The 25,374-nt window shown below is 39.0% G+C and overlaps 1 protein-coding gene across 2 annotated transcripts in view; it reads right to left on the bottom strand.

Annotated features, from left to right (window-relative positions):
• Positions 1 to 23,271, bottom strand: part of NUP160 (nucleoporin 160) — a 43,350-nt gene extending 20,079 nt beyond the window's left edge. Inside the window, exons 1-15 of one of the 2 annotated variants that reach the window (XM_083348642.1) lie at positions 23,160 to 23,271; positions 22,921 to 23,029; positions 17,716 to 17,926; positions 16,460 to 16,682; positions 14,532 to 14,616; positions 13,494 to 13,608; positions 12,266 to 12,424; positions 11,094 to 11,171; positions 10,729 to 10,826; positions 9,545 to 9,629; positions 8,505 to 8,573; positions 5,573 to 5,653; positions 4,480 to 4,650; positions 3,804 to 3,903; positions 1,207 to 1,372 (exon numbers count right to left, since the gene is read on the bottom strand). In XM_083348642.1, coding sequence (XP_083204768.1) covers positions 1,207 to 1,372; positions 3,804 to 3,903; positions 4,480 to 4,650; positions 5,573 to 5,653; positions 8,505 to 8,573; positions 9,545 to 9,629; positions 10,729 to 10,826; positions 11,094 to 11,171; positions 12,266 to 12,424; positions 13,494 to 13,608; positions 14,532 to 14,616; positions 16,460 to 16,682; positions 17,716 to 17,926; positions 22,921 to 23,029; positions 23,160 to 23,262 — 1,853 coding nt within the window. In that variant the 5' untranslated portion in view covers positions 23,263 to 23,271. Of the gene's footprint in view, positions 1 to 1,206; positions 1,373 to 3,803; positions 3,904 to 4,479; positions 4,651 to 5,572; positions 5,654 to 8,504; positions 8,574 to 9,544; positions 9,630 to 10,728; positions 10,827 to 11,072; positions 11,172 to 12,265; positions 12,425 to 13,493; positions 13,609 to 14,531; positions 14,617 to 16,459; positions 16,683 to 17,715; positions 17,927 to 22,920; positions 23,030 to 23,159 lie in introns of those variants that run through there. The other variant, XM_083348641.1, reaches the window with a different exon arrangement.
• Between the last annotated feature and the right edge of the window lie 2,103 nt (positions 23,272 to 25,374).

Below are 25,374 nucleotides of genomic sequence, written 5' to 3'. Positions count from 1 at the left end.
CCTTGGTGGAGCAGTGGGCTAATGCCTCCTTAAGTAACACCAGCTGCCTGCAATTAGTGCAGGTTCGCATCCCACCAGGCTCAAGGTTGACTCAGCCTTCCATCCTTCCGAGGTAGGTAAAATGAGGACCCAGATTGTTGGGGGCAATAAGCTGACTTTGTAATAATGCCGCTTGGGGTGTGTGTGAAAGCCCTAATAAGCAGGCATATACATAGAATGAAGGCTACTGCTAAGCTTGTAAGCCGCCCTGAGTCTTCGGAGAAGGGCGGGATATAAATGGAATTAAAATAAATAAATAAATAAATAAATAAATTCTCCTAGAAAGCTATTGATTCAATTGTCTGATCAAACAAGTGAGCCTAATGCAAACTTCCAAACTTTAAGAGCAAAGCTCAAAATCTTTCAGTTCTTCATCAAGAACTGATTAAGGCCTAAAAAAGTGGAACCTTAACACTGGAAGATTGCTTTTTTTAATTAGGGGCATCAGCTGCCTTTGCTTCCTGAAGGGAAAAGGCTCAATAAGATTTCATTTTATTAGCTGTATATTCTGAATTATCATTCCTTCTTTCCAGTCTCCCTCCACAGCTAGAAACCAGTAACTGAAAGTGAACCAAAGGTGCAACAGATTAGTGACAGGAATGTCTGTAATCATTCATTCATCATTCATAATCATTCATTCTGTAATAAAAGGAAGAACAACTCTTGTTGGGGGAAAAATGCAAGTTAAAACTGCCTGGTGAAGATGCTGGGAAGATGTACTACCCATCGCCCCACAAAATACCAACTACAGCTTCCAAGGCCCTCACTCATGGCACTAAAATTCAGCAGCAAAATGGCTGAAATTTCTCTATGCAATTTCAAGTCATTGGGGGGATTTCAGCAAGATTTAATGGTGGAATGGAACAGTTTGTTCTCAGGGTTTCTTGCTCCCATTCCTATCCTTAAACATGATAAAAAGTTTACATACATGTTCATTATACTATTCCCTTTCAAGACAAGCAACATAACAAAAGTGCAAAATATTTCTGAATCTTTAGAATATATTACAACTGTCCAAGCATGACATAATTATTAAGCCACTCGTGGTCATGGTCAAAATAAATACCCTCAAGAGAGATATGTAAATACATCTAATCAATTCAATGCTGCAAAGGAAATGAGCAAATCAAACTTTATATGCACATGTAGCTCAAAATCCAGGCTTACGTGTCGTTAGCAATCAAGTCTTTAAGGATCTGTTCAGCAGCTCTCTCTGGAGACTGGAGACGGAAGCAAGCCATTTCCATTGTGAGTGCCATTTCCACAGAAACCGATTCTCCAATTAATCGAAGGCACTGGAGAAGACTCAGAAGATCGTGAGAAAAATCAGATTCTGCAACGAGATGATTATGTTCACAATTTACGAAAAATAAAGCAGCTTTTTGTAATGCGTTCTAAACTGGCATAAAATACTAAGGTCCCCTTCATTTGGTATGTCAAATAAAAGCCCAAATAAGATGAAATATGTTTCTCAAGATCCTATGGTGAATGATGTTAGAGACAGTACATTTTGCATATGTCAACTCAGTCTTGCAATTATCCATTTTCAAGGAGATTTGAGGTAACGGCTTCTAAATCCTTAGGCACAGTATAAATTAATCTCTTGAAAATGAAGAGAAAAATCTAGGTCTGATAGTAAAAGTTTTATTTATCTGGTTTAAATTAGACGATAGCCAAAAACAGCTGATCATGACAGTATCCCCAGAAACAAACAGAACATTAAATAAACATCAAATAAATAAATAAAATAAACATTAAATAAATGTTGGAAGACAATGAAAGATACTCCAACAACATCCCCCCTTTTGGTTCTTTGTCTGGACAAACAAGAGAAGTAGAGTATAAGTAGTGTCCACATTCTCTTAGAAAATATAAAGAACATTCCTAAAAGGGGACAAATATGAAAGACGTTCATAAGATAAAAAAAACAACTTTGCTTTACAGAGGAAAACTCAAGAACAAAACCAAGCAAATAATAAATCTGAAGGCAAGCATTTTTGGGGAAAAACAAAAACCCCGCCCTTTATAATAAAGATTACAGGTAGTCCTTGACTTACGACCACAACCGAGACCAAAATTTCTGTTGGTGAGAATTTGTTATGTGAATTTTGCCCCATTTTACGACCTTTCTTGTTACATTTGTTAAGTGAATCATGGCAGTTTTTAAGTTAGGAACGTGGTTGTTAAATAAATCTGGCTTCTCCATTGATTTTGCTTGTCAGAAGGTCACAAAAGGTGATCACATGACCCCCGAACACCACAACCATCATAAATACAGGACAGTTGACAAGCATCCGAATTTTGTTCAGGTGACCATGGGGAATGCTGCAATGGTCTTCAGTGTGAAAAATGGTCATAAGTCACTTTTTTCAGTGCCACTGTAACTTCAGTCACTAAACAAACTGTTGTAAGTCGAGAACTACCTGTTTATGGTTGCTCTACGATAAGTGTTCTTATACATCCTATAATATTGGTACCGTAAAAACTGCTGTACATCCTGTAAGATTGTTAATATAAAAGCTTGACCAGTGAGGAAAGCATACCAATGTATATATACTGCTCAAAAATATAAAGGGAACACTTAAACAACACAATGTACTGTATTTAATAGTAGGATGTCTTATCTTGTGTTCCCTTTATTTTTTTGAGCAGTATATTTCAGGCAAAAAGATTTTACCAAATTTGACAATCTGCATTCCAAGTTGGCAGTGATCTGATGTAATTACAGTTAGTCTTTTGACTTACAACCAGTCACTTAATGATCATTTAAAGTTACAACAGGCTCAGGAAAAGTTACTTATAACTCCATCCTCGGTTATGATTGCCACACCATCCCCAGTCATGATTGTATCTTGCGCATTTGTTCACACTTACGACCTAACCGATTGCCAAGCATTCGTGTGATCACCATTTGCAACCTTATTCGTTACATTTATATACCGCCCATCTCGTTGTTTGGGGAAAGTCAATGGGGAAGCCAGCAGGGAAGACTGCAAGCTGCTGCCACTTGCTGAAGGAACTCCCTTCTCCTGTGGGCTGAGGAAAGATGATTCCTGCAGTGGACTGGAGAAAGGGAACTTGGACCCTGAAGATCTGAGCTATGTTTCCCCGGCCCACGAGAGTTTCCTTCATGCATGTTCTCTTTCAACAGGTAGCTCTTTCCCTTTGCCCCCTTAATGGCCACAACTGGGAGAGGCAGGGTTGTGCTCATTGAGTAGAGTGGTCACATGGATATCTGCTTAAAAACCACAATGACTTCCAACCAAAATTCTGGACCCTGAATTGTGGTTGTAAGACAAGGACTATCTGTAGGAAGGCAAGAGAAATAACTGTTCTATTGCGTTCAAACCACAGGGATCAGCTTTGCTAATCTTGTAAAAAAAAATTTTTTTTATTTAGACTAGTATTGGAAGAAAGATTTTGAAGAGATATTATCCAGTTATTATTTTAAAACAATTGCTTCTAAGCTCTAAAGTACATCTCATTCAGCCTTCCTTTTGTTAGAACAAAAGTAATGCACAGTATAAAAAAGGAACATGGAAAATGGAAAATCTTCTTATGGAATAAACCTGGGGAATGAGGAGTGAAGAGAGCTGGGTGGGATTTTTTTCTTCTTCTGCAAAGCTAAACTCAGATTATAATTTTGAAAATCACAATAGTAAATAAAGAGGGATGCTGAAACCATTAGCGCAACCCTGCCAAAATTTAAGAATTGGTTGGTACTGAAATAACGTAAGGCAAATAGTAAGCTCCATCTCTATTACCATCTAAGCCAGCACTTTCAACTTCATTAATCAGCTGTTCGTCAGGCAAGAGATAAAGATGATCCATTAAGGAGCATGGCACAAGAAAAGAAAAGTAACCCTGTGGGAAACAAACAAACCCCCAGCTTAGTTTCAAACAGCAGAAAACAACGGTTTGTTCTTATTTCAAATCATACAGGTAAGTAAAATATAGCTGCAAATATAAAATGCATCTGTGCAAACTGCAAAGCGAATACCTGCCATCAGGATGGCTGTTCATATTCTCCGTCTTAAAATATGTTTTGAAAATATTAGAAAATAGCAGATAAGGGTAAACAACTGAACTATGAGGAAAACAATCAAATAATCTTTGTAATGGTTTCCATGATTTCTTGGAACTTTTTAAAACTATGGATTGTCCCATTTATTTGGGGAGTGGCGAAGCTCAATACAAAATAATTTTTTTTAAAAAAAAAGGCAAAGCAACTGTGTTGACTGTAAAGAAAAAAAAAAGTAAAACGTACGATCAGGGAATTCTTTTCTTAGGTCACCTTGAATGTTTACTAAATAAACATAGGTCTGAAAGCATTTTGTAGAACGCCAGACTTAAAAGACGTTGTTTCAATATCACACAATAAAGTTCGGGATCATTATGTTCTTTTAATAATGCTTGATCTTGAAATAGCCGGCTTCTTACCTTTTTTAGTAAACACACCATATTAGTATATTGATTCAAGAGAAGTGCGAGCGGTCGTGAAAGTTCTTCCTGATACTGAAGGCAGTAGGCATAGAATTTTGACCAGAATTCTATTTGTAATTGTCTGAACTCTTCATGTGAGAATTCATATTCTGTCACGTTGCCCTGGAACTGGGAGAAGGGGGGAAGAAACAAAACAATTTGCTACCTATCGTTTATCAAATGACACTTGGCACCTTAATACCATTAACCAATTAATTTTAAAATCATCCTCATTAGGAAGACTTCTTTATGTTAAGAAACCAGTGAACCTAGGCCAGGGGTCAGCAACCTGAAACAGTGAAAGAGCCACTCGGAACCGCTTCCCTCACAAAAGGAAAAACTGGGAGCCGCAAAAAATGTGTTCACATGCGCGTACATGCGCACATGCGCAGAACAGGGTTTGACTGAAGAGTGGAGCCAAGGTGAGATATGCACCTACCCTGCATATTTGAATTGATTGGTTGAACTTTTTTAGTCCCACTTTTTTCTTTTTTTTGGACTGCACATGGCAGAGGACTGGGAGCCGCAGGAGACGGCTGAAAGAGCCGCATGCGGCTCCGGAGCCGCAGGTTGCAGACCTATGGCCTAGGCTATTGTCATTTCTACTAATAGCTGCAACTAACATTTCACAAAGCGGGTCAAACTTCAATACAGTGTTCTAATTACTCTTAACCAAAAAATAAAATTATTTTTATTATTTCTTATACTAAGCAAGAACTACAGAAAAAGATGAGGCTTCAAAATAATTGGCTGATTCAAACATAACACTAAGCCATAATCTGGTTTAATTCTTGCTTAGCGTTATGTACGAAATAACCCACTCAGTTTTAGCATTATATGTAGACAAGACTGTCATAAAATGTTCATATGGTTAAAAAGATAGGCTTAGGATCATGTATGGCATAACACAATATGGGCATTTCAGTCATAAAATGGTTAGAGGAGAAATGTGGCTGAACAGCAACTACCCCTCCATCCCACTCTACAAGCAGCCAAGAGTTAAAAAAATAACTGGAATGATTCTTTAAAACAGAAATAAATCTAATCTCACCTCATCTTCTAGAGCGATAGTAATTTCTTTTTTCAGTTCATCCCATGACAGGTCTTTGTATCTCTCAGCTTGAGAAAAAATCTACAAAAATATATACAGAGAGTGAGTTACACTTCTTAAATCTTAAGTGTCACAATTTCATACATGTTCCTTTCACACAAAAAAGGGCAAACTATTTGTTTAAAAAAGGCTTAGAAGAGCAATGAACCAAGTTTTGATCACATCAGACTTCCTTATCAAGTTAACATCCATCTTATTTAATTAAAATGCTATCTCATGAGATCATTTTCTTGATTCCAATTTTCTTCCAAAATCTGATACAACAATAATGTTAGTCTTCCAGTGTCACCAAACCATTCTTATACTGTTGCCTTAACCTTTAATTAGAGGCATTTCCTTCAAGACCATTTGTGGCTTTTGATCAGATTTATTACTAGTGTTTCGTCTTGGACTGTAAAGTACTTGTGGTATGAAATTGATTTCACTTCCAGTCAAACTCAGGGAGCAATGAGGACTTCACATCCAATCAAGCAGTTTTGTCGACATTTAATAAATAATAAACCTTTATTGTCAAAGTACAACATGTGTACATTGAGATTAGCTGAGCCTCCCCCCGTGCTCTCTCCCATCAACACACAGTGACAACAAACCCTCCATCCTACCACACCATGTGAACCAACTACACCACACACCGGCCTCATTTGATTTCATCTGTTTCTTTGTGTGAAACTTAATAATGTAGTTTCCTGCTCTTGTGCACTTTTGTTATTATCAACATATTATTTCCTTTGTCACTCCAAAATTGCATATTATTAACATGCCATTTATTAAATTACAGAACTCACTCTATTTAGACGCAGTTATCATATGGTATTTTTATTAATACTAAAACTCTGTACTGACTTTATTTTGATTTCCTGTCTGAGAATAAAACGTTAGATCATCAAATAGTTTCTTTTCTTCAAACAAACCCTATTCTACTGCAATGTTGTTGTTAGCTGCGAAGTCGTGTCTGACCCATCGCGACCCTATGGACAATGTTCCTCCAGGCCTTCCTGTCCTCTACCAACTTCTGGAGTCCATTTAAGCTCACGCCTACTGCTTCAGTGACTCCATCTAGCCACCTCATTCTCTGTCATCCCCTTCTTCTCTTGCCCTCAACCTTTCCCAGCATTAGCCTCTTCTCCAGTGAGTCCTTCCTTCTCATTAGGTGGCCAAAGTATTTGAGTTTTAGCTTCAGGATCTGGCCTTCTAAAGAGCAGTCAGGGTTGATCCCCTCTAGGACTGACCGGTTTGATCGCCTTGCAGTCCAAGGAACTCGCAGGAGTCTTCTCCAGCACCAGAGTTCAAAGGCTTCAATTCTCTGGCGCTCAGCCTTTCTTATGGTCCAGCTTTCACTGCCATACATTGCAACTGGGAAGACCACAGCCTTGACTATACGCACTTTTGTTGACAGGGTGATGTCTCTGCTTTTTAGTGTGCTGTCTAGATTTGCCATGGCTTTCCTCCCAAGGAGCAAGCGTCTTTTAATTTCTTGGCTACAGTCCCCATCTGCAGTGATCTTGGAGCCCAGGAAAATAAAATCTGCCACTACCTCCATTTCTTCCCCATCTATTTGCCAGGAATTGAGAGGACCGGATGCCATGATCTTGGTTTTCTTAATGTTTAGTTTCAACCCAACTTTTGCACTCTCCTTCTTCACTCACAAGAGGCTCTTTAGTTCTTCTTCACTTTCTGCCATTAGAGTGGTATCATCTGCATATCTTAGGTTTCTGATATTTCTTCCAGCAATCTTAATTCCAACTTTTGATTCATCTAGCCCTGCCTTTCTCATGATGTGCTCTGCATATAAGTTAAATAGGCAAGGCGACAGTATACAGCCTTGCCGGACTCCTTTCCCAATTTTGAACCAATCAGTGGTTCCGTGTCCAGTTCTCACTGTTGCTTCTTGGCCCGCATATAGGTTTCTCAAGAGACAAATAAGATGGTCTGGTACACCCATCTCTTTAAGGACTTGCCACAGTTTGTTATGATCCACACAATCAAAGGCTTTAGCATAGTCAATGAAGCAGAAGTAGATGTTTTTCTGGAACTCTCTAGCTTTCTCCATGATCCAGCCTATGTTAGCGATTTGATCTCTAGTTCCTCTGCCTCTTCGAAATCCTGCCTGTACTTCTGGTAGTTCTCGATCCACATACTGCTGGAGTCTAGCTTGTAGGATTTTAAGCATAACTTTACTAGCATGAGAAATGAGTGCAATGGTGCATAGTTTCTACTGCAATACTTTCCCTAAATTATCTATAATATCCTGTTTTACAAGTATATAATTAACTCACCTGATCAATAACCTTCTATTTTAATTCAAGTGCCTTCTCACATGTATCAACTTTTTTCAGAGAACTAAGCATTTAAAAACATATTTCTTCAGACACTGAAGAATACAGAAGTAAATTCCTACCACTTATGTCTGCTAAATGTTAGTTGGAGAGAATATGTTAACTTGTATAGGAAAAATTATTTACTTGGAAAAAAGATTTAACCATGCCCACTAATCAAATATTAGCTAATATTTTAATTTGCTAAAATTATGAAACAGGATGTTTTACACTTCACTGCACAATGGAAGCCCAGTTTAAAAATGTTTCTACTTACTAAGTACTACATATTGTGATTTGTTGCCCAATGATAGGATCCTGTAATTTAATACTATAGTTTATGCTTCAAATTCAGTCTGATCAACTGCTATCCAAGAGAATGCTATTTTCAGATGACACTAATAGAAGATCACTAAGAATTATGAATTGAAGAAAATTATTATGCTCTTTAGTTGCAATCCAACATTGCCATTTTGTGTAAAAAAAAAGATGTAAACTGGCTTTTTACTTTTGCTTATTTAGCACAAATTCCCCAACAAATAATGACTGTTACTCACCTGTAAAGCTTTAAGCAAAGCTGCATTTGTGAACTGACCGGGCAGGAAGATAGCCTCTGTAAACGTTTCCTGTAAAGAATCACTCGAATTGGTATCAATTCAGATTTGTATGATTTTTAAAAAACTAAGGTGTGATGCTATTTTTTTGCACTAAAATTGTGAATGGCATGATGCTTCACAGGCTCTCAAATCTGTCGAGAATTGGAATGTCAACAGCCATATCAGATATAGTATATCTCATTTTAACAGACATTGAAGCAAATTTTCCTCATTTGGCAAAATTTGGGTGCAACGGCTACATCTTTCTAGAGAGTCCTCTGAAATAATAGGCAAATCTACTGAATCCAAAGTAGACAGATAAGGCATTTAAATTTACATTAAATTACATTAACTTTGTGTGATTATGCCCTTTTTCAAATGATGTAAATCACTGTTAATATTTTCATATTTAACATATTTGGGAGTAACAAATGCCCCATCTTTCAAAATACACATGGTTCTTGATCTACAACCATTTTGTTCAGCAACTTTTCAAAGTTACAACAGTGCTGAACTGGTTATGACCATCCTTAAGTTCTGGTTAACGAAGTATCCCTGCAATCACATGATCACAACTGGGGTGCTTGGCATCTGGTTTGCACTTTGGACTCACTGCAGTGGCTCACAATCACATGATCACCATTTGCAACTTTCTCTGCTGGCTTCCCCAGAAAATGTATGGGGAAGCCAGCAGGGAAGGTTATAAGTTGCTGGAATGTTCCCCACCCTGCACTCTCCCCCCACCCCTTTGGTGCTCACACCAGCTACTTGTGCGCTGCCACACACCTTCCCCAATCCATCACACACCTCCATCACACTCAGCACTAATCCGCACTGCCTTAAATAACCAGATCTGTTGATCTTGTTTCCAGCACAACCTTTGGCATTCAAATTCATTGTTCAAATTGGAGGATTTCTATTATATTACACATACATTTATAGTACAAGTAAGATAAATACAGCACTACAGTGTCCATACTTAATTCATAGGGTTTATTTACCCTGGGATCCTGGTCATCTCGTATATTCACTTCTTCAGCTGGCAGGGGCTGAACAGAAACTTGGTTCCACTGACCAGCAACATTGCTAAAACAAGACTAGATTATTTCAGTCATATAAAAACACACATACACACATGCATAAAAAGACTATGTTCCAGGTAATCATCATACTTTACCACATTGTCCCTTTTCCAATTCAATGCTATTACAGTTTCTAGAAAATAAGCACACACATTTTGCCGTGCTGTCATGACAACCTCTCTTTTCTTGTGTGTGTGTGTATACACTGTCAGGTTTTTCTATTACTCCAATGGTACACACTCTTAGGCAAGCCCCCACGTTCCCACTCTGGCACTGATGCATTAGCCAACAATTCCCTTGGTGCCCATTAGGTTTCTTGCTGTTTTATGAACTATTTAATAGGAAATAATCCAAGAGGCAGATTAGCTGCAAAGCAAAACACTAATTAGAAACATACAGGCAGTCCTCGACTCACGAACCACAATTGAGCCCAAAATTTCTGTTACTAAGACAGTTGATAAATAAGATTTGCCCCAATTTATGACTTTTCTTGCCAGTTAAGTGCAGTTTTAAGTTAGTAACACAGTTGTTAAGTGAATCTGGCTTCCCCATTGACTTTGCTTGCCAGAAGGTCGCAAAAGGTGATCACATGACCCTGGATAATGCAACCGTCATAAATACATGCCAGTTGCCAAGTTTCCGAATTTTGATTATGTGACCATGGAGATGCTGCAACGGTCATTAAGTGTGAAAAATGGTCACGAGTCATTTTTCAGTGCTGTTGTAACTCTGAATGATCACTAAACAAATGGTTGTAAGTCAAGGACTACCTGTAATCAATTATCAGTGCCACTGGGCCTCCCTTACGTCTTAGAAACGTTGTGAGAAATTCAAATGGTGGGTATCTTCAGCCTAAAGCCTTATTTGGAAATGCTCTCTCCTGCCTAGTTAACCAGACCACTATAAGCTCGGGTAATAGAGAGCATACGGCTATGTAATCTAATCCTATTCTAAAGCTTCTAAATGCAGAGGAGAATAACCTTTGGCTCAATGTCATACAAATGTATTTATTTTGAAACATATTCAATAAAATATTCAACACTACATTTTCTTTTAAAGAAACATATTAAGCAAATGTAACAACTGAGGGGAATAAAACCTACTGCTCAAAATTGATGTATTTCACGGTCGTTTGATTTTCATCATCATGCCAAAGTGCCCAGATCTCAGAAGTGGTTAAAGCAAAATCAATAAGTGTCTCCTAAATAAAAACATAAATGGATTAAAACAACAAATAAATTATAAGAACAGGTTATTATGTTAACAATGTAGAATCTACTGATTGAATTAGAAGGATTGTACATATAATTTTTCATTGCATTATCCATGCTCAAGTAAGAGGGAAGGTAAGATAGCTGTATTAAGCCTTTCCAGCTTGAAGAGGATTACCCAGGATCCAGGACCTGCGTATTTATTTTTATCTGAAACCCATTTGATCTCCATTGACCTGATTGTTACCAGTTCCAACCTGAGATGTGAACAACGATGATATGTGATCAAGACTATAGCGATGACCCTCTGTGCTGACCAACTGGAAGACACAGAACTGCAGGGGGGAAAAAAGTCTGCAATTAGTACAAATAAAAATGAAATGAATTCTTACCATATCCTTACACTTTATTTTTTATTCTAGAAAATGAAGGTAACTACATGCCACGTATATCAGATATTCTAGTCACTACAAAATGAAGAACAATTCTCAGCAATTATGCAACTTCTTCCCGTAGGCAGAAGGGGGCATTTGGCTGGCTGTATGGCTCAGTGGGTTAGGACGCTAAGCTTGTCGATCAGAAGGTCGGCAGTTTGGCGGGTCGAATCCCGAGTGCCGCATAACAGAGTGAGCGCCTGTTACATGTCCCAGCTTCTGCCAACCTAGCAGTTCGAAAGCACGTAAAAGTGCAAGTAGAAAAATAGGGACCACTCCAGTGGGAAGGTAACAGCGTTCCGTGCGCCTTTGGCGTCTAGTCATGCCGGCCACATGACCACGGAGACGTCCTTGGACAAGCGCTGGCTCTTCGGCTTTGATACGGAGATGAGCACCGGCCCCTAGAGTTGGAAACGACTAGCACGCATGTGCGGGGGAACCTTTACCTTTTACCTATGGGCATATTGAACTTGAAGTAGTTGAGGAATGAACCACAAATGGGAAACTTCAGACAATACAATTCTGTATCTAAAGTTAGTTGCACAATATTTTACTTAGAGATAAGAAACTTATGCTACTCAATGCATAACAATATTTAAGACAATGCTTCTCAACCTTAGCAGCTTGAAGATGTGTAGATTTCAACTCCCAGAATTCCTCAGGCGGCATGCTGGCTGGAGAATTCTGGGAGTTACAACTCCACAAACCTTCAAGCTGCCAAGGTTGAGAATCACTGCTCTAAACATACCTCATGTGTATATATCTTTATATATTTAACCTGCATCAATGTCACATAATTCTTCATGTTTAAAACAAGAAACATTTGAAATGATCAGCATTTTAAGCTTTGCTTTTTATCTCAGCTTCCAAAACAAAGTATACAGTTGTAAACTGCCTTTGCCAAATAATCAGAAATTATAAATGATCGTGGAGACAGTATTTTTAGTTTCAAGAAAATACATTTTGTATTCTCCAAATGCAAAATTTCTTATTACCTGTCCTTGCCTGGGTGCATGCAAGTATACACCAATATAAAGCCCCAGTGACTCAGAATATGCCAGCTGTAATCTGTGTCCACTTCCACCAATAAGTCTCAGATCTTTATTTACAGGAACAAATTCCAACGTATCAGCCACCATCAGGCACATTTGATTCTGTTAAGATAAGATGCTAGATGAGTAAAATGAAAAAAGCGAACATATTTAAGTACAATTATAAAGACAGCACTGTGAGACACTGGAGAGACAATTTATTCTGTTTAAATTTTCCAAGCTCATCACATATTTGATAGTAGTATTCTCAGACTTTACGTATCTGCTTCTGTTCTAAGCTAAAAACTGCTGTCATTTAGGTTTATCTCTAAAAATGTCATCTGCTTTCGTAACAGGTCTAGGGATATTTTTATGAAGTTAATATTAATACTACCCAAAATACTCCATTGGCAGAAAGAAGGGGGGAAGAGATATTTTGGGCCAATAATCTCTTTACGTTTCCTTTATTGTAATTACTACTACTGCTGCTGCTGCTACTTCCTCTTCTTCCCCTTCCTCCTCCTCCTCTTCTTCTCCTTCCTCTTCTCCTTCTTCCCCTTCCTCCTCTCCTCATCTTTCAACTTCATCTTCATCAACTTCCTTCCAGTATTATCTACCCAAGTATTCCGAGAGATCCCTCAAATCTTTCATCAGATTTTTCAGGACACAGAGTATTTATTGAAGGTACAATGAGACAAAGGAGTAATTTTTTTTTCTGGTTAGCATACAGGTTCTGCTGGATAATGAAAATGTACCATGATTCTGAACTCAATTCATGTTCACAATTAAGGGATAGTGTCCAATGCTTACAACATAACAAAGCCTCCCACAATTTAGTAAAGGGAAGAGATAGAGAAGTCTCTTATACAAGCCCCCTCAGTAATTACTGAGCGCTACAGAATATGACTGCACTCCATATCAGATGGTTCAGTGTAGGATCCTTGAATCCACAACAGGAAGAACTTTAGTCCTTGCTGAAAGCCAACAGCTCATTCCTAAAACCTGACTGAACCATGAAGCTCATTGTGTTGAATATTTATCCAAATTCATGAAACTGAGGTGAGCAAGTGTATCCATTGGGGGTGTAGATCAAAGAGTCAAGATGGGACCCATGACACAAACCACTTTGATGATTACTAATTGGTTGGTATATTAACAATTAATTAACAAACAAAAGTAAGAGATTACTCACTTTATAAGACCACATCCGAAGTTTATGGTCTTGGTAGAGTGCAAAGAGAAGTGCATCATGTTCACGACAGTGGACAGATAAACTAACAGGAAGATCTGAAGGATTTTGATCTCCTCTGAAAAAACAGTAACAATAACAATAATAAATAGAGAAGCAAGCACTAAGGAGAAATCAATGAATCTGCATGAGTTTTTTCCACAATATCTAACATTACAACTGCTCTATTGTAGTAATGACCACTGGAACACTACTGAACTTCATTAATGAAGTATAAAGGACATCTTTATTGAGATGTCAATAATTATTAACTACTACTACTACTACTACTACTACTACTACTACTAATACTAATAATAATAATAATAATCTTAATTATTATTGACATCTTAATTGAACATTGAATGAACAGTCATTTTAAGTTGAACTTAGCCGAAGCACTATTTTATAAGTAAGGCACCTCTCTTTTCTTTGCAGCAGTTCTCCTTTCAGGAGAAAGAATATTATAATTTGTCATGCATAAATCTTCAAATTAATCATGAAGGGCAACACTACAGTGCCATGCATAAAACTGCAAATTAATCATGAAGGGCACTACTATAGTGAACAGCCTGCAGAAGTTTAAACTCCAAAATGATCAAGCAAGAATTGATTACAATTTCATGCCACATTTATCAAAACAGCCTACTATTATTCTCACAGCTCCACTTTCTTGTAATTTAGGTGAAGATAGCCATCTCCTCTCTGTCTTGAGCACAAGAAATTTATTGCTGTTGGGAGCAGAGCCAATTACAAAAAGTGAGAGATACCCTTTTCCTGTGCAACTGAGCGCCTTCAGTAGCTCTCCTCCTGCTTTGTTTCCCCCCCCAACTTTTTATCTGCTAATCTTTCCCTCTCCAGACCCAGGTTCTTGATTTCCCTTTCATGTTTCATTCATTCCAATGTCACTTCCAATTACTCTTATTTGTTGCTGTGTAAGCTTTAAGAGTTCTAATTAAACTCTAATTATAAGCCTTAACTGCTTATCATCATCATACTAGCCTGATGGCAGTTGGCATCCAACCCGTAAGGAAGCGCTGCATGACTGAACTCTGTTTCAACTCCACAAATGAAGTTGAAGGCACCTCTAAAAAATAAGAAAAGAGTTTTTAGCAATTTGCTTCAATCCGACAATATAATAAAAACGGAATTAAATCTGATAGTCTTTAGTGAATTCTATAAACAGGTGTGTAAAACAAATGTATTACTTAGTTGATTTGTTAATTGTGGATAATTAGAACTTATATAAAGGGACGCGGTGGCTCAGTGGGTTAGGACGCTGAGCTTGTCGATCGGAAGGTTGGCAGTTTGGCGGGTCGAATCCCGAGTGCCGCGTAACAGAGTGAGCGCCTGTTACTCGTCCCAGCTTCTGCCAACCTAGCAGTTCGAAAGCACGTAAAAATGCAAGTAGAAAAATAGGGACCACTACGGTGGGAAGGTAACAGCGTTCCGTGCGCCTTTGGCGTCTAGTCATGCCGGCCACATGACCACGGAGATGTCCTCGGACAAGCGCTGGCTCTTCGGCTTTGAAACGGAGATGAGCACCGGCCCCTAGAGTCGGAAACGACTAGCACGCATGTGCGGGGGAAACTTTACCTTTACCTTTACCTTAGAACTTATATACGATTCTGTTGGTGGTCCAAAGACAAGGTTATTCATTATTTCTTAAAATAATCAGAACAAATTTTTAATTTAAATCACTTTTAAATCACTTTTAATTTCATATCAGCATTGATTGCAATGTTTTACTTTGATCTGTTTCAATCACAAAACCTTACAAAACCTTCCATTTTCAAGAACAAAATGGTTTTGAATTCAAAAAACAGTATTCTCAGAATTTGGAAAAAGCCCTGTTACAAGATTAAAATGGGGTGTTTTGCCCTCAAAAGCTTTGTACTTGAAATGGTTTAAATCCAAAAGAATACAAGGGGGAGAGAACGAAAGTGACTTTTAGGAAATTACATGCACAAAGTGGCATCTGTATGAGTTGCAAACCAAATGTTTCTACTTCTCTTAGCTGAACTGCTTTGCTACATCACTTTATAAAATCTGTTGATATGAGAACTCCTTTCTGTCTTCTATATATTACAATATATTTAAAATTACTGTAAGTTTCACTACAAAATTGAATTTCTGAAAGAAATGTACAGGTAGTCCTCAACGTATGACCACAGTATAACCAAAATTTATGTTGCTAACAAGACAGTTGTGCCCCATTTAATGACTTCTGCCCCATTTAATGACCTTCCTTGCCACAAGTGAATCACTGCAGTTGTTAGGTTAGTAATATGTTCAAGTGAATCTGGTTTCCGTATTGGCTTTGCTTGTCAGAAGGACCCCAGGACACTGCAACCATCATCATAAATACACACCAGTGGCCGAGTATTCAGATTTTGATCACATGACCACGGGGATCCTGCAATGGTGATGTGAAAAACAGTCATAAGCCGCTTTTTCCAGTGCTGTTTGTAACTTTGAATAGTCACTAAACAAACTGTTGTAAGTCGAGGACTACAAGTAGTCCTCGACTTACAAACACAATTGAGCCCAAAATTTCCACTGCTAAGCAAGATAGTTTTTAAGTGAATTCTGCACCATTTTATGACCTTTTTTTGCCCCAGTTGTTAAAGAGAATCACTGTAGCTGGTTAGGTTACTAAAGGGTTCTGGCTTCCCTATTGATTTTGTCAGAAGATCGCAAAAGGTGATCACGTGACTCAAAGACACGGCAACCATCATAAATAGATGCCAGTTGCCAAGTGTCCGAACTTTGATCATATGACCCAAGGATTATCCGTATCATATTTATGATACTAAATAGGACAGCAATGTAACTGCTGCAGGGAGCACAATGAGCCACAACGCTCCAACAATGCCCTTTTTCCTTTAACCTTTGAATCTCCTGCCTTTTTATAATTTATATACACTTACCACGAGCATCATAAGGTGGTAGGTTAAGGACAAAAATCCCACCAGAAGCAGATGGCAGAGCAAAGAGAGATCCTCCATCATTGGTAAGCCAAGCTGCTGAAGCAGTGGAATTAGGTGACAACCCAGGAACTGTGGGGATCACACAGTAGTTCAATGGATCTCTAAAATGAAGTTTTCCAATATCTGTGAAAACAGACTGCATCTGACTTTCTGTAATCAGCTCCTAAAAAAAACCAACCCAAAAACCAGGGATATAATTATCAACAAGAAAGTATAACAATGAAGAAAAGCAGTAAAATGACTTTTCTATTAACATTCCTATTGTGTAAAGTATGATTTCCAAAACTGAATATCTGAAACAAGAAAAAGATTTGACAAAACATTTTCTCAATAGTATTTGCCCCATGTTTTAGGAAGTTTATCCAGCAACCTTTTTCCAACAAACCAAACTACACCTGATACATTTTGATACTTGTTCTACTCCTCTTAGTATCTCACCAACCTTTAGGCACTAGTCTGCTGACACCATTTACATTGTTTTCTCTTTATAAGAGCCTCTTTTTGTATTTTGATTTTACATCAGGCCTGTTTCTATATCTGTGGTTGAAATTATAGAATATCATGTATTAATTTTCCTGTTTAGATTCAGACTATGTACGTAACTATAATGTAAAATTACAATAAAACAAAGGTACCAGCTGTAGTTAAGGCATACCTCTTACATCACAATTTAAGCCACAATATAAGTTTTCATATTATACTCAGCTAACTATGGAAAATTATCCAAGCACTAGCTCTCTATAGTCTCTGGAGAAAAGTGTCAAAATTATGATTCCAAAATCTGACAGAAAAGACCAGGAATTGATGTTTGACACACACCAACTACATGTTCTCTCACTAATCAATGCTCTTCCTCACGTCATAGCATTTTAGCATTAGTAGCTTAGACTGCTCAATTTGCATGTTACAATCTGTTTAAATTTATCCCCAGAATATTTTTCAATATGAAGCTTTGTAAATAATTTTATTCCATATGAAATAATTAAAAAAAATGGACTTAGTTTATAGGAGTCTTCAAACAAGCACCAACATTTGGATGTGACAGGAGTTAATATATTATTAGGGTAAAATGGCATGCAGGGAAAAGAACAGAAACAAACAAATCTGCAATTTGACTTCTTCAACTAAAATAATTTTGTCTCTAACTTTAATAATCTTGGATTTTTTAAATAGATATATTAGAATAGATTACTTGCATTTCTATACATCCGAGCTGGATGAGGTAACATCAATCTATGTACTGTCTGATTGGTTGAAACCAATATAACAACATGATTTTGGGTTTCAAAGATGTGTACTCCTTGCGGCAAGAGATTACAATTTTGAAATCTGAGCTGAACAGCATTGTTCAAAAGGTTTATGTCAAGGGATTCCTCTACCAGTTCTAATGTCCCGCCTGAGGTTGTCCTGCAAAAAGAGACAAATGCATATAGCAAGTTTACATGAATAATAAACAACCAGTCCCAATATTTTCTTTTTAGAGGACTTTGTAGAAAGTTCAGGAACAAATAAGAAACTAAAATGCAAAACCAGAATGTATTTATACGCCACAATAAATCAGAATTGTTCAGAATTTTTGCTTTTGTTGTTGTTAGTTGCGAAGTCGTGTCCAACCCATCGCAACCCTATGGACAACGTTCCTCCAGGCCTTCCTGACCTCTACCATCTTCTGGAGTCCATCTAAGCTCACGCCTACTGCTTCAGTGACTCCATCCAGCCACCTCATTCTCTGTCGTCCCCTTCTTCTATTGCCCTCAATCTCTCCCAGCATTAATTTTTGCTTACTTGGGAGCAAATATTAAACTGGCACATTACTAGTATATATTGTTCAATCATCTTTCTTGGCTTTTCTTGCCAATAGGTGCAGCTAGCAAATCCAAATGAATTGCTTTGTTTAGTTTTAGTTTATGCGTAAACAAGGTCTGTCTTAATAAACCAGCCATAAATCAACGGTGCATTGTGACTAATACTTCCTGCTTGTTAGGAGGAAAGCAAAGCATGATTCCTGAATAATAAAAAAACTACAAGTGGAGTTGTTCCTAGTATAGTTGTATGTTCCTGGAGGACTCTGTATATCCTTTATTAATGCCCACTATTTAATGGGTTATGACAAAAGGAGGAGGATCAAGCCAGCAGAAACATTGTCTCAGGCTATTACAATAATTGAATTTGGAGTTGCCATGATATTAATCAATAGGCCGGAGATATAACTTGATTTTGAAGGTGCTTTAGAATGCACAGGAGCACTCTTATAGCACCTGTAAATAACAGCTACAACTTCCCCTGGGATCATATAGCTGCCCTCCACAGATGCTGCATAAAACTAGGAAAATATATGTTTGGTTTAAAAGAGTTGGAAACAGCTTTTTCAAACACCATGGAGCACAAAGTATTCATTGCTGTATTGACCAAGCTAGCTCCCTCAAGTGTCTTAAGTATCTTGGCTATAAATGCAACTCCTTATAACAGTATCTGGCTATAAATGCAACTCCTTATAACAGGGGTTCCCAACCAGGGGTGCGAAAACTTGGGTTTAGAAGTTTCAAAATTATAGTGTATATTCATAATTCGTTATTTTGAACTTTTGTAAGGGGTGTGAGAACATATCAGAAATGTTCTAGGGATGCGGGGTATAGAAAAGGTTGGGAGCTGCTGCCTTACAATCTCTAGATTTATCTTTCTAGCATATGGCGAGATACAACCACTGTGCCTTGCATCCCTGATCCCAAGACCCCTTGACTTGTGTGGCAGTCTGGTCCTGATTGGCTGTTATGTTTCTGAGTTGGATGAGTGATTCTTCCTGTTCCTACTTCCCAGCTAGCATCCCTTTGCCCATAAAGAGATCCATGTGATAGGGAAAACTGCCAACTCTTTTGCCTGTTTACTCTTAGTTAAGTAAGCCAATTACATTAATTGCCCACTGCTAGCCCTTCTCCTGTTCAGTTGTATGTTGCCTACAGGCCAGAAAGCAGCTGTCAACCAAATTTGTCAAACTGAATAGGATACCATCACATAAAATGTCTTTCGGTTTAATTTGTACTTGCTACATTATATTCCTAGCTGAACCCAATCAATTCCAATGCGTGAAATACTTTTGAAATGAAGTGCTAAGTCTATTCAATTGTTTATTTCAATACATAGTTCAAGACAAACCAACTTATTTACTTTTATAATTTTCAGCTATTTTTCTTTTCCAATTTCCCTTTAATTTTCTCAATACATATTTACTTTTAACTAAGTTTGTTGGCTGTTGTGAATTTATTGGCACTTTCAAGGAGTTGTATTACCTATGTACCTAGATTGCCTAGAAACATTTAATATGTTTATCCAGCATTGCCTAAGGGGAAATGATGGAAGCAAATTGAATTACTCCTCACTCCAAACTGCTATTGCTTCTTTTCCATTTCAGATCAGAAAAAGCAGAATGATGAGTTTGTGATGTTTAAATTCTCTACCTATTGACCAATCTCATATGAAAGTCAGAGGACAGATAATAATAATAATAATAATAATAATAATAATAATAATAATAATAATAATAATGATGATGATAAGTTGGAAGGGACCTTGGAGGTCATCTAGTCCAACCCCCTGCTCAGGCAGAAAACCTTACACCATTTCAGGCAAATGGCTGTCCAGTCTCTTCTTAAAAACCTCCAGTGTTGGAGCATTCACCACCTCTGGAGGCAGGTTGTTCCACTGGTTAATTGTTCTAACTGTCAGGAAGTTTCTCCTTAGTTCTAGGTTGCTTCTCTCCTTGACTAGTTTCCATCCGTTGCTTCTTGTCCTGCCTTCAGGTGCTTTGGAGAATAGCTTGGCTCCCTCTTCTTTGTGGCGGCCCCTGAGATATTGGAACACTGCTATCATGTCACCCCTCACTCTTCTCTTCGTTAAACTACACATACCCAATTCCAGCAACCGTTCCCTATATGTTTTGGCCTCCAGCCCCCTAATCATCTTTGTTGCTCTTCTCTGTACCCTTTCTAGAGTCTCAACATCTTTTTTACATCGTGGTGACCAAAACTGGATGCAGTATTCCAGGTGTGGCCTTACCAAAGCATTGTAAAGTGGTATTAGTACTTCACTTGATCTTGATTCTATCCCTCTGTTAATGCAGCCTAGCACTGTGTTGGCTTTTTTGGCAGCTGCAGCACCCTGCTGGCTCATATTGAAGTGATTGTCTACTAGGACTCCGAGATCCCTCTCACAGTTACTACTATTGAACAAGGTACCACCTATACTATACCTGTGCATTTGATTTTTCCTGCCTAAATGTAGAACCTTACTTTTTTCACCATTGAATTTCATTTTGTTAGATAGTGCCCAGTGTTCGAGTCTGTCCAGATCCTTCTGTATCTTAAGCCTATCTTCTGGAGTATTGGCTATTCCTGCCAGCTTGGTGTCGTCTGCAAATTTGATGAGTTGCCCATCTATCCCCTCATCCAAGTCGTTAATGAAGATATTGAAGAGCACTGGGCCCAGAACAGAGCCCTGGGGCACCCCACTACACACTTCCTTCCATGTAGATGCAGTTCCATTGAGGACCACACGCTGAGTACGGCCTGTCAGCCAGCTACAAATCCATCTGGTGGTGATGCTATCTAACCCACATCTTATCAAGTAGTAGGTTGTGATCTACTTTATCAAATGCCTTACTGAAGTCCAAGTAAATTATATCTACAGCATTCCTCTGGTCACTTGGTCAAAGAATGTAATAAGATTTGTCTGGCATGATCTGTTTTTGACAAACCCATGTTGACTTTTAGTGATGACTTTGTTTGCATCAAGGTGGGGAAATCTTTATTGTTATAGCTTACTTCATTAAGCTTCATTAAACATGTGAAGCATATCTTCATGCTAATAAATTCAGCTCTGTTTTTTTCTAAAAGGTCAACTCTAATGTATAGTGTCCAGATTTCTAAGGAGCATTTATGCAACTACTTGATTACAGCAATTACCAATGTTTTCATGGAAGTTATTTTATAACCAATTATTCAAAATTCTATTTTTCTCCACAAATACAATGGAGATGAATTCAAAATTATTTAACCTTCTTTAAAAACTTTTCCAAACTGCAATGTAGGCAATATACAAGATTATATACATACAGAATAAAAGCAAAAGACAGATGCATAACAAAAATCCCAAATGACTACCAGATAATTGTATCCAGCTAAAAACTATGTTAGGGATGCGGTGGCTCAGTGGGTTAGGACGCTGAGCTTGTCGATCAGAAGGTCGGCAGTTTGGCGGGTCGAATCCCGAGTGCCGCGTAGCAGAGTGAGCGCCTGCTACTCGTCCTAGCTTCTGCCAACCTAGCAGTTCGAAAGCACGTAAAAATGCAAGTAGAAAAATAGGGACCACTATGGTGGGAAGGTAACAGCGTTCCGTGCGCCTTTGGCGTCTAGTCATGCCGGCCACATGACCACGGAGACATCCTCGGATGAGCGCTGGCTCTTCGGCTTTGAAACGGAGATGAGCACCGGCCCCTAGAGTTGGAAACGACTAGCACACACGTGCGGGGGAACCTTTACCTTTACCTTTAAAAACTATGTTGGGAAAGTGTTGTTTTAATAACTTTGTAACATGGCAGGAGGGAAGGGGCAGAGACAAAGAATTTTGACATACTAAAGCAGCAAAAGAGAAGACCTGCCACCTGATTTATGCCTCCTCAACTTAGATATAGTGGGAAGTGTAAGCAGACCTTTTGTACAATGATCCTACTGGCATTTTAAAATGCAAATTAACTGTCACATGCATAGGAACCAAGTGCATGAAATGTATTGTTTTATGTCACCATCGGATCCCTAACTTCAGTTTCTGATATGCTATCCCAGTCTCAGGGACCACCAACAGGGAACTGAGTTACATAACATTCATTTAAATGTGAGTAAATCACCTCATATTTCATTGTCTCATATTTGGATTTAGTAAAAACAAGTAAGAACCAAAGAAAGCAGTACCTGCCCCAAATGTATCAACTTGCTTTGGATAACTGCTTATAAGGAGCCAGGAGATATTTTATTTTTAAAGCATCAGCTATGCCTGGCCAATCCACCTTTCCCACTAAGATAAGAAATAAGGACCAAAGGGACCAAACAATGTCTATGTTGAAGTGGAAACTTAGCCCAAACAGGGTACAGCAGATCTGAATCTTTCTAGCTCAGCACTCCTCAGTGGGAGTAAACAGATGATTAGTCAGTGGAACAGCTTGCCTCCTGGAGCTGCGGGTGCACCTTCACTGGAAGTTTTCAAAAGACTGGAGAGTTATTTGTCCGGGATGGAATAAGGACTTTTGTCATGGGCAGGGGGTTGGACTAGAAGACCTCCAAGGTCCCTTCCAGCTCTACGAATTTATACATTTGTCTGCTTGGGAGGTGAGCTCCCTCGTTATCACTCACCAATGAATAAAGCGGTTTCTAGTCACCGAGCCCAGCTGTGCATTCTCTTGGTACCAAAACCCTCCGGCGCTGTCAGGATACCGCACGGCCGAGGGGGACGCGCCACCGCCTGCAAAAGATGGACAAGGGATGCTGATCAGTCCCCGCGCGCCAGCATGGATGCTCTCGGTGTATGCAGATCCCGGGAAGGACACCCACGCAGCAACCTGCACCCCCTGCCTCCCGCCAAGGTCTTCCACCTGGGAGGCTGAATACGAGTTCACGGACGCCGCCGCGTACGCTCCGCTCCGCCCCACCGAGCTCCAAATAGCCCCGCTCGGCCAGTCCCACCGCCGCCGCCATCTTCTCTTCCCGCGCGTGCTGCCACAAGGGCTCACGGGATAGGAGGAAGGGCGCGCGGCGGACGGAGGCGCCCTTCGCGGTGCATCGCGGGAGGCGCGGAGCGAAACGGTTTCCCCCCCCCCCTCCCTCCACGGGCGGGCTAGAAGTTGGTGGTTTCCTATTGTCTGCTTGGGACTTCAAGAAGGCTCGCTGCCCTTCAACTTGCTTTAAGATGCAAATATGAAATCTCTTTGAACGAATGTTGAAATGGAAAGCCCCGTCGCCCAATTAAAGGCGATTTATTGATTGCCTGTTGAAATTAGTTTAGCTTGTATTTTTTTTTAATTTTAATTCCATTTGTATCCCGCCCTTCTCCGAAGACTCAGGGCGGCTTACAAGCTTAGCAGTAGCCTTCATTCTATGTATATGCCTGCTTATTAGGGCTTTCACACACACACCCCAAGCGGCATTATTACAAAGTCAGCTTAATTGCCCGGAACAATCTGGGTCCTCATTTTACCTACCTCGGAAGGATGGAAGGCTGAGTCAACCTTGAGCCTGGTGGGACTCGAACCTGCACTTATTGCAGGCAGCTGGTGTTACTTAAGGAGGCATTAGCCCACTGCTCCACCAAGGCTCTATTTGAGTGTGCTTTGCCTTTTTTATGGAATTGCATCCATTACATGGAATTGGATCTTTTGTTTTGTTTTAGACTTAGACGTTGCATGTGAAGAAGGGTGGCAGGAATTGGGTATGTCTAGTTTAATGAAAAGAATTAAGTGTGACATGATAGCAATGTTCCAATATCTAAGGGGCTGCCTCAAAGAAGAAAAGGTCAACCGGTTCACTGAGAGCTTGTGCACGTCCAATCACACCTGGTCAATAGAGAATTATATTCTGTTCTGTTCCTATTCCTTTCTATTCTCCAAAGACTTGAAGGAAGGACAGAAGCAATGGATAGTCTTGGATGAATTGGCACTAGTTGCAACTGCCTGATTTTCAAGCAGTGCTGAATAATCCTAAACTACGTCCCTAGAGGGCATTAGTACTTCAATATTGTTGACCTATATATATATCCAAGAAGCTTATTTAATTCAGCACTGTAATGCCTTTTAAAAGAAAAACGTTTTCACAAAATATACTGGGGTGGAATTACATTAAAATAATGTAAGAATATTACTGTATAAGGGACGCGGTGGCTCAGTGGTTTAAGACGCTGAGCTTGTCGATCAGAAGGTTGGTAGTTTGGCGGGTCGAATCCCGAGTGCCGCGTAACAGAGTGAGCGCCTGTTACTCGTCCCAGCTTCTGCCAACCTAGCAGTTCGAAAGCACGTAAAAATGCAAGTAGAAAAATAGGGACCACTACGGTGGGAAGGTAACAGCGTTCTGTGCACCTTTGGCATCTAGTCATGCCAACCACATGACCACGGAGACGTCCTCGGACAAGCGCTGGCTCTTTGGCTTTGAAACGGAGATGAGCACCAGCCCCTAGAGTTGGAAAGGACTAGCACACGTGTGCGGGGGAACCTTTACCTTTTTATTACTGTATATTACTGGTTGAAACTGAAGCTTTGTGCCTAATGGGACTACATATTTACTCCAAACTTGAAAGTACAATAATATTTGAATACATGCAACTGTGGCAAATTTCTACTTCATATTTCTGGGAGTCTGTTTCAGAAATATTTGAAATGAGGCCTGAAAGATCATTTATACTTTTTTTCAAGTTCTGTATGTTATCTTAAATTTATATTTCAAATTTGGGTTTGTAATACTTTACAGTACTCTGCTGTTATGTTTCACACAAAGGCACAATGGGCAGCCTTTCAAAGTCCTATTACAATTTCAAAAAATTATAATTTTGCTTAATAGTATACCTTAGCTCAGTCTTATCTAACCTGATGTTTTGTAGATAGTGGGAGTGATAGTTCAGTTTAAGGTGGCAAGTTGAGAAGACTGCCTTGCAGAAACATTGTAATTAAACTTCTTGAAATCTTGGTGTGTTTGCTGTCAATTCTGCTGAAACTTCAAGGTAATATATTCAGATTTAACCTATTCTCTGATTTATTCAAGACCCTAATCAGAACATTTTCAGTTTGACCGTGAATCTGGCCAGTTGACATCCCCTGTATT

The sequence above is a fragment of the Vipera ursinii genome, assembly GCF_947247035.1.
Source record: "Vipera ursinii genome assembly, chromosome: 1".
Classification (NCBI taxonomy): Eukaryota; Metazoa; Chordata; class Lepidosauria; order Squamata; family Viperidae; genus Vipera; species Vipera ursinii.
This window is presented reverse-complemented; position numbering and strand designations above follow the sequence as displayed.